The sequence below is a fragment of the Micromesistius poutassou genome (assembly GCF_964030765.1).
Source record: "Micromesistius poutassou genome assembly, chromosome: 9".
NCBI lineage: Eukaryota > Metazoa > Chordata > Actinopteri > Gadiformes > Gadidae > Micromesistius > Micromesistius poutassou.
The window spans coordinates 2,807,658-2,817,657 of NC_140279.1; the positions used below are offsets into that span (position 1 = coordinate 2,807,658).

The window sequence follows — 10,000 nt, forward strand, 5'->3', positions numbered from 1 at the left end:
CTCCCCCCCCCTCTTGTAGACAGTTAATCCCATCCGACACAGCACTCGTGTGTCGGGGAGGGGGTCTGCCCAGATGCCAGTGTCAGTGCCAGTGTTGTACCTGCGACGGCCCCCGCGCCGTGTCCCTTGGTCGCTGCCAGTCTTTCGCAACAGGCCCCCGGGCTAATGAGCCAAGCTGGGGGATCAGACCCTGCTCACCGCAAAGCAAAGCTTGTGGCGTCTTTGTTTTCGAGACAAGGTTGATCCAGTTCCACACCGAGGTGTACACCGGAGATCATGTGTACCTGGAGGAGGCCATGCTCAGGGCTCCACTGTTTGAGACACATGTTTTCTTATAGGATAGACTTTGTTTGTTCTTCCAACCGGTCAGGTTTCAACAGTGACGAAAGTGAGAAAGATGAGAAGTTACGGGGATGTATTTTGCTCAAAATCGTTCAAGTCGTATATACTGTAAATGACTTATGGATCATTTCAAATTAATTGAATTGAGTGTATTTTATTTTTCAAAGAAATGTGTATCCTGTGATGATGATGATAGCGGTGAGGAGGATGATGATTAGGATGATGATGAAGACGAGGGTGATGATTCCCAGCGAGGCTGATGGGTAGAAGGTCAGGCAGGGCATTAGAATCAATGTGTTTTATGGCGGCTAATAAAGAGTTACAGCGGGTCAGCGGGATCAGGGACAGATCAATAAAACTATGGTGTGAACACAGCCCAAGGGTTAGGCTGAACAAGGTTCGGTGGAAAGGTTAGGAGTCTTTTCCACTCAACAAGTCTCATCGGAACCCAGATTGCAAATTAAAAATTACTATAGCAAAACAGCCCTAGCGTGATGCGTGTTATATACATCTCCCAGGGTGTTCCGCTTCCATCGACCCCCGGCTACTATTACAAGCTGCTAAATATAACTAATGATGCGTACAGCGTGTTCAGGAAAGGGATAGGCCGGCTAAACATGATGCTCAGGGTCGCTTATAAGGTGTGTGGTTTTTAAGAGAACAGAGCAATCTGCACCACAAACGTCCACTGATCTGTGAACTGGTCCCGAACATCGCTCAATGTTGGTGGGGTTTATTTTCACGTTGTCAATGTCACCGTTGCGACGCGATTATTCATCTAATGCCTTCACAGCAGCGGTGTCCGCCAGGAATCAGAACGCAGCGTTCAAATAACATCACTCTGTTGACGCGCTTTTGGTGAGTCGTAGTGTTCCTCTGTTAATGTGAGTTCAGCACTTTTAGCTTTCTGCTGGGAAATTGACTTTTTTTTCTGGCCACACTTTTACTTCAATAACGGAGATTTGTTCCCCAGACAAGTACCAGTCAAATCAAAACAAAAACAAAAAAGATTCTGTTCTGTTTGTTTGTGTTTTGTGTATCAATTGGCATTTATCGTTCCATATTATATCACAGTTAATAGGAAATTATAATGTATTGTATCAAAATGAATAGAGATCCTGAATCTACATTGTGGCAAAGCCATACAATTTGAAATGGCCCTCCAAGGGTGGGAAATACTAATATCATTTGAGTATGGCGAATAAGCAAATGAAATCAAGCCCCAGCATCTCCAGCCTCCATTTCATGCTTTCTATAAATGCATCGACGGTAGGAAAGTTTTTGAGTTGTTTTCAATTCGGGCTCTCAAACTTCTCACTCACTCACACTCCGTCTCCATCCATGTGAAGGCAAGGACACTCCCGGCATAAATTCCCATCATTTACCATCCGCAGCTAAACATTGGTCAATGGGGAAAATGGCTGAGCGAGTCAGTGATGCAAGCAGCCATAATCTGTTCCCAAGCTACCCTGTTGTTTGTTTTGAAAAGATGAAAAAAGGGAAATGGGGCGGTGGATGGGCGGTGAATGGGGGGGGTGTAGGCGGCTGCGGGTTTGGGCAGTGGGGGGGGGTTGTGGAGGAGGGGGGATGGCGGGAGGAAACAAATGGACCCATCGCCGTCGTAAAGCATTACTGATGCAGTGCATTTATCAAGAGTCGAGGGTGGAATTCTTTTTGATTGGCTGATTACAAGGAGCATTCATCATGCGCCGATGGATCCGCGACCAATCTGACGCTGCCATTTTGGATAATTTGTTATGGATGACAACGAGGCCACTGTTGCCATGGCTTCTCTTTGACCTTTTTAATATTAAAAAAAAATGTGTTCCCATTTGAAACTAATGTATGTGCTTCTGTCATGCCACCTGTGTGAATGTTATTCTCTGCTTTGTTTCTGTTTCTGTTTCTGTTTCTGTATCTGTGTCTGTCGTTATGTTTCTTTCTCCATCTGTGTGTTTTTGTATGAGTGTGTCTGTGTGCGTATGTGTGTGCGTGTGTGTGTGTGTCTGTGTGTGTCTGTGTGTGTCTGTGTCTTCAAATGTCCTCTGGTGTCAGCCAACCCCTTTCTGATCCATCTCTGAGATTCACGGCCAATTTGTCCCCATCATGTCTTCGTCTCTTCTGACCTCCTCCCATCCTCCCTCTCTCCCCTCTACTCCGGGCGTGGGACGAGTTGGATAAAGCTCTCACTCTGGCAATCTTTATGCTTCACTCAACCTGGTTCACAAGCATTTATATTCCTTTCTCCTCCTCTTTTATATTGAATAATGTGTTCAATATCTCCTTTTTCTCTTTGTTCGTTCCCCTCCTCTCATCCCCTCTTCCCTCCACTCCTCTTCCCTCCTCCTCTCTCCTCCTCTCTTTCTCCCCCTCGTCTTCTCTCCTCTGCCCTCCTCCTCTCTCATCCTCCTCCCTCCTCTTCCCCTCCTACTCTCCATCTTCATCTTCTTCACTCATCCTCTTCCTCTCCTCCTCCTCCTCTCCTCTCTGACCACCTCACAAATCTAATCCCAAAATGTTCTGCTCCTCCTCCTCCTCCTTCTCCTCACTCATCCTCTTCACTCGTCTCCTGTCCCCTCCTACTCTCCTCCTCCTCCTCCTCCTCCTCCTCCTCTCCTCACATATCTGATCACATCTTTCTCTGCTCCTCCTCCTCGTTGCCTGGCCTTCACATCCTCTGTCTCCCTTGCTATTTCCACCCCTTCTCCCCCTGATTTCTCCATCCTTCCGTCTCCTCTCTGTCCTCCCCCTGGTCCTCAGCCCTCACGTAAGGCCTTCTGAGCAGCATGTGCATCTTCAAAGGTCCCTGGCAGGCCTCTCCTCTAGGCACACCAGCACGGCCACCCGACCAGCCCCATCACAATCCACCTCCGTGCTCGCGTCCCCAGCCAAGGCAACTGCATCAGGCAGCTTGAGCGTGAGCACTGATGAAGTTTAAAATGACAGCCAGACAGACACACAGACAGAGATACAGAGATACACACGGACTGACACGCAAGCGGGCTAACATACACAGATAGACAGATGGAGGGAGAGTTCTGTGTAATTTACTTCCATCTCTGAAGCAGGTCTTGCCATCTGCCACACTGTGCCTCTGCTGCCTCACAGAACTCATAAACGACATCATCGTTTCCATGCCCATGTATGGCACTGGAACCATGGTTACAGCACTCAATAGTCACCGCCGCTAAACGTGGTTAGCTTTATAGCAAAAACGCAAAATCAAGCTTGAAAGTGGATATGGCTTGAAAGATATGGATCGAATGCACACAGTAGTCTAATATATAACTGCTCATTGCCACGGAGACTACTGTGTGAGCAACACCATTCGTTTCCGCCCATAGAGAATCCTCCATGGAACCGAAGACTGTGCATTACATCACCACTGGAGGCCTGAGGGCAGGGCAGAGTCCATCTTATCTGGAGCAGCAGTGGCTGTTAATGTCCTTTATTCATCCATGGGACATTAACTGAGCATGCATGCTGTTTTTATTTCTACATCGGCCCCTTGATGACGCCGCTACTTTTACACCGAAACCCCTTTCTCAAGGGCATCGTGATGCTAGTTTGGTTAAAGTTGTTTTTTGTTTGTTTGTCTGGATCGTTTCCTCCACTATTTGTGTGACTCGACACTTTGAGTTTGACTCTAAACGTATGCATACATTCATACGAACAAACATCCATAAATTTAACCCTGGGTGGCGAGGAAACGTGCCGGGCAATACGCAGTGTGTCTTGGTGTGGATCAGATCACAGATGACTTTGCACAGTGTTTTGCATCATATGCTAATACAGCCACATCACATGGCTTAATACCTTTAACTTCCTTCTCCTGATCCAGCAGGACTCGTCGGCGGCGGAACGGTATACTGCTGAACCAAGAGCTTTATTCTATAGCTTGTAATACCGCTTCGACCGCCCATTCGCCCCCCTTCTCTGTGTAAAGATAAGCCCAGCGTTTACGGCCTCCTAAACCCCCCCTCCTGTACCACCACCACCACCTCCTTCCCTCTGCACTACCCTTCTCTGATTAATATGCAAAAGATAAGTGCTTGTCTGACAGAATTCATTCGTTTGACCTTCTTGGTTTTTACGCTAAACTGCTGCAGCTGCCAGTTTCACTTCAACTTTGCGACGGTTTCTAAGTTTGTGCGCTACGAACGGCCTTGTTTGACATCAACGGGAACAAAGTAACTCTTAAACATGCGTTTCTTTCGAACCAATTCTCAAGCATTTCTGAAAATCCTCCAAACTACTTTAATTTAAAATGATCACCCCGTTTTCCTCTCCCTTCACTCTATCTCTCGCTCTCTCTTAATGTTTTGTCTTCTGTCTTTTATTTGATTGGCTCCATTACTTAATTGTCCCTAATTGCTTAATTGTGATTTCAAATGAACAATGGTGGAGGTCAAAGCAGTGTGTTAATTGGAGCATCAATCACATCGGCTGGGCTTTGAGTCCTGTCTCATTGTGATTGACAGGACATTAACTGACTGTTATAGTGAGCCCAGGTCTTGACATTGCCATGCTGCATGCCTGGTATTGCCTGACATCGTCGCCCTGTTCGGCTGTCCTTCACCAAGAAGTTTTCTAATGGAGTCGAGGACTACTGAAGGAACCACAAGTTGTGCTCTGCAGTTCAAAATAAAGAAATCGATTAACACCGAAAATCCCATATTACACTATAATATCTTCTGAGCCTTTCATTGTAAAATAAAAACATTCCATGTTTTTGTGTGTAACCGAAACCATTGACCATGTCTCCATTGTGTCAGAATGGCTTATCCTGAAGCACATCTAATCACTAAAAAGGTAATAGAATTCAATGTTTCACAAAGGGAAGTTATTAGAAATAATAATTGATTGCCAGGATGATCACAAAGAGGCCACAATCATTTGGACTTGAGGGAAAGTGATATGTTTAGAGTGATCGTGTAAAATTGGAGTGGTTGTTATTAGTTTGGTTGTTGTTGGTCCATGTCAGTTGGTTGACTAGTAAAACAGCTGGATGACTGGCTTACTGCCTGGCCTACCGCCTGGCTTACTGCCTGGCTTGCTGCCCTGAAAACCTCCTCGATGGTCCACTGCCTAATGGAGCTGGCTCTACCTCTCTCTCTCTCTCTCTCTCTCTCTCTCTCTCTCTCTCTCTCTCTCTCTCTCTCTCTCTCTCTCTCTTTCTACCTCTCTATGGCTCGCTCCCACTCTCTCTTCCACCTCCACCCTGTACACTGCATTTAGCTTTTTCCTTTCTTATATTATATTTTTTGTTGTTGTTTTTCTGTTGCCTCTCTCTCTCTCTCTGGCTCTCTCTCTCTCTCTGGCTCTCTCTCTCTCTCTCTGGCTCTCTCTCGCTCTCTCTTCTCTCTTTCTCTCTTCTTCTTCTCTCTCTGTGTCTCTCTCCCCTCCTGCTCCTCTCCTCTGGGGTTCCATCCATCAGGGTGTCGGGGGGCTGCTGGCGGCCCACTCCTCCCCACCATATTTCACCGCCAGCCAGCCACGCAGCTGACAGCACAGCCACCGCCAGGAAATTGCTTTGGCTGTGAGCGGAATTTCAAACACAGGCACACTGCGTCGCCCTTACCACCGGGGTCCTCCCTCGCCCCTCTCCCTCTCTATCTCTCTCTCTCTCTCTCTCTCTCTCTCTCTCTCTCTCTCTCTCTCTACCCCTCTTTCTTGCCCTCTCTCTATCTCCCCTCACTCTCTTCCCCCTCTCTCTCTCCTTGCTCTCACTCTCTCTTCTTGCTTTCTCCCTCTCTACCTTGCTCTCTCTCTCTCTTTCCCAAGCTCTCTCTCTCCCCCCTCTCTCACGCTCTCTCTCCCTTGCTCTCTCCCCCCTATCTCTCTCTCCTTCTCTAACTCTCTCTCTCTCGCGCGCGCACACGTGCTCTCTCTCTCATGCTCTATTGCCTTGTCTTTTTTCTCTGTTTGTCTTTCTCTGTATCTTTCTCAGATTCTCACTCTCCTGTTTCTGTTTGCGTCTTCCTTTTCTCTTCTCCTCCTAATCCTCCTCTCTCTCTCTCTCTCTCTGTCAGTCTGTCTCTCTCCCCCTCCTTTCCTTCAACATACACGCATGATCACCCTACTCTATCCATCTCCTTTATTCTCTCTCTCGCTCTCCCTCCTTTCTTTTCACCTTCCCTTCCCTCACGTTCTTTATCTCTCTCTCTCTCTCTCTCTCTCTCTCTCTCTCTCTCTCTCTCTCTCTCTCTCTCCTCTTTTCCCTGTACCTGCTGCTCTGCCTCTCCTCCACTATCTCCCTGGCTCCTCCTCACCTCCTCTCCTCCTCTCCTCCTCTTCTCCTCTGTCCCTCCCTCCGCTGCCTGATGACCCACGGGGAGCACGGTGCGGAGTGGAATGTGCAATGAGAGGAGGAGGAGGAGAGGAGGAGAGGAGGAGAGGAGGAGGAGAGGAGGAGAGGGACAGAGAGCAGCCAGGGAGATCAAGAGGAAGAAAGAGAGAAAGAAAAAAACTGAAGGAGAGAGCAAGGATGAAACCTGGAGGAGTAGAAACACAGTGTGTTTGTGTGTGTGTGTGTGTGTGTGTGTGTGTGTGTGTGTGTGTGTGTGTGTGTGCGCGCGTGTGCGTGTATGTGTGTGTGTGTGTGTGTGGGTGTGTGTGTGTGTGTGTGTGTGTGTGTGTGTGTGTCCACGTGTATATGTGTCCACGTGTGCATGTGTGTGCATGTGTGTGTGTGTTGTGTGTCCATGTGTATGTGTGTCCACGTGTGTGCATGTGTGGGTGTGTGTGTGTGTCCACGTGTATGTGTGTCCACGTGTGTGCATGTGTGGGTGTGTGTGTCCGTATATGTGTGTCCACGTGTATGTGTGTCCACGTGTGCGTGTGTGGGTGTGTGTGTCCGTATATGTGTGTCCATGTGTGTGTGTGTGTGTATGGACCAAGAGAGATGAGACAGTGACTGGGAGAGGCGCCATATCGCCACACATGAAAGTCATGTTACGGCGTGTTTACTGAAGGGGAAATATAACAATTCTCCCCACTCTGCGCCTGCCTTCATCCCCCTCCACAAGATGTCCCCGTAGATATCCCATCGACGCGGACATCTGTGAATATCTATGGGCTTTTCGTACATCAACCGCTTTATCTTTTTTTGATGGCGTGTGTGTGTTTGCGTGTGTGTGCGTGTGACTTCATATGCGACGCGTGCACAATGTGTACTCGTGTTTGAAGGAGTTGCCATAGTTACCAAAACATATGCGCTTCATTATGCTTTATGCCTCCGAGCCTAACAGTCCATACACGTGGCTGGCGTCCCCCCACCCCCCCCCCCATCATGCCCTGCCCCATAATGGATGCACTCGGAGTCTGACTGAGGTTTCCTGCCTGTACTGGGATGCCGGTGTCTGGGGAGGAGACGCAGAACTCCCCTGGGTGGAAGTCATATCAGCTCCAAGTGCTGTCTCCAGGGGGAGAGAGAGAGAGAGAGAGAGAGAGAGAAAGAGAGAGGGAGAGCAAGAGTGAGTGGGAGTGAGAGAGAGCGGGAGAGAGAGCAGACCACTGCTTATTCCCGGTGGACCGGCTCCAATGTTTACTGTCGTTGGCGCCAAAAGAGAAATATGCCGTGTTTTCTATCTTCCATGTCTGTGTCTGTCTCTGTTTGCCTTTTTCTGATATCCCAGCAGCCTGTCGCCCTTCTTTTTTTTTGTGATTTATCTCCCCCTCTGCCGTGTCTCATTCCTCCACATCTCCTATTATTTTTCTTTCTGCGTTTTCATGTTTTTTTCTTCCCTTTGGGTCTCCCTGTATCCGTCAACGTACCTGCTCCTCACATCTCTCTCCTTCTCTCTAACTCTCTCCTCTCCGTCTCCTTCCTCCTCCCGTGGCGGCGGCGGCGGCGGTGGCGGCTCTCCTCCAGCGGGTGAACCTGGAGTTCTACATCGACGTGCACGCCCACTCCACCATGCTGAACGGCTTCATGTACGGCAACGTGTTCGAGGAGGAGGAGCGGGTCCGCCGGCAGGCCGTGTTCCCCCGGCTGCTCTGTCACAACGCGCCCGACTTCTCCCTGGTGAGGCGCGCCCCGGTGCATGTGCACGTGCACGCGCACGTGCACGCACACAGGCAGACGGATGGAGGGACGCACATACACGCACGCATGCAGACGGACGGCATGCACGCACGCACACACACATACATGCACAGGCGGACAGGACAGAGGGGACGCACGGATACACGCACACACACACACACACGCACACACACACACACACAAGCAGACAGACGCACGGACACAAGCACGCACACATACACACACGCATGCATGCAGGCACCACACACACGCAAACCTACTCGGACTCACACACACACACACACACAAAAATACTCACAGACACACACACACATACATAAACGCATGCATGCACCACATACACACAGACACACACACACACACGTACTTGGACTCAAGCACACACACAAAACTACTCGCAGGCACACACATCTACATACCGACACACACCCACACAACATATACACAAACATATACGCACACGTCAACCCTTTTTTTGTAAAATCCTAATCATCTAATTAATTAAGCCTATCTATCTAATCTATCCGGGTTGAAAAACTTTGCGATTTTTGCCAGGGTGACCTGGCCAGGAGGGCTGCACAGCACAGCTTTAAACACCAAACCAACACCAACAGGTGACTGTCACAAAGCAAAAATATAAACCAAGTGCTCAAGTTGACAGCAGTCAATGCTGTTCTGTTCATTTAAGTCTTTTAGGAGCCTTTTATGAAAACAGCAAGGGGTCTGTCAAAGATCTGTCAGTTTCAAGTCTCTTTGCAGCTGCCTCCAGGAAGATGGAGTAGAGAGAAAAGCTAAGAGAAAGCTTTCTGATGCGTCTTGGGAGCAGTGTGTCTGCAATAAAGACCTCGCTTCAGGTTGATCTTACTTGTGTAGTGTCTTAGTGTTTTAGTCTCTCCAGCTTATATGACACCAGCACCAACACAATGTATCCTGTGTCTTGTTTTTTTGTTACCTTCTCGTGAAGCACCAAGTCTTCTTGGCACATGTGTGACAGTTGCATCGACCCACCCTTAAACACGGCCAGTCATGCATGCATCACAGTGCTGTGACTCTGAACCCCTCGGTCTGAAGGACAGATCTGAGTATCACCACTGGACAACCTGGGTGAAAACGACAACCATTCTCCAAAACTCCCAACTGCCAAGCTGCCCGTGAGCAAGGCACTAGCTTAAGGCTTCACCCCGGTTCCCACGCTCAGTAGCCAGCGGTAGAATCCTGCGGTGAGGTAGCAGCCGTTCAAATCCAGGTGGTCGACTCAGAAATAAGTGCTGCGGGTCACACAGGGGTTTTTGGCGAAACTCGTGTTGAGAAGGCTCTCCCCCCCCCCATGCAAAATGTCCATTCACTCAGGAACAAATGCATGTGTGTGCACCCTCGATGGGAACACATGTTGGTTGTATTCGTCCCACACGTCGGCTTTAGACACACAGCACAGTCTGGCTGCTGCCGGGTGCAAACCTGCCAGCTGTTGGTAAAGACGCCTCGTGTGACCGGAATAAGTAAGCAGAGGACTGGGGGGGGGGGGGGGGGGCGGGGGGGCGTCGCCTACAGCAGACGCATCCCCAATCCCAGCCGAGGCGAGTGGTGACATCGAACGGAAGATGGGAGAGA

At 49.1% G+C, this 10,000-nt stretch overlaps 1 protein-coding gene across 1 annotated transcript in view; it reads left to right on the forward strand.

Moving 5' to 3' along the window:
- agbl4 (AGBL carboxypeptidase 4) overlaps nucleotides 1-10,000 on the forward strand; it is a gene marked incomplete at both ends in the record, with an annotated part of 50,910 nt that overhangs the window by 27,915 nt on the left and 12,995 nt on the right. The window contains 2 exon segments of the mRNA XM_084473516.1: nucleotides 239-326; nucleotides 8,216-8,368. Coding sequence (XP_084329642.1) covers nucleotides 239-326; nucleotides 8,216-8,368 — 241 coding nt within the window.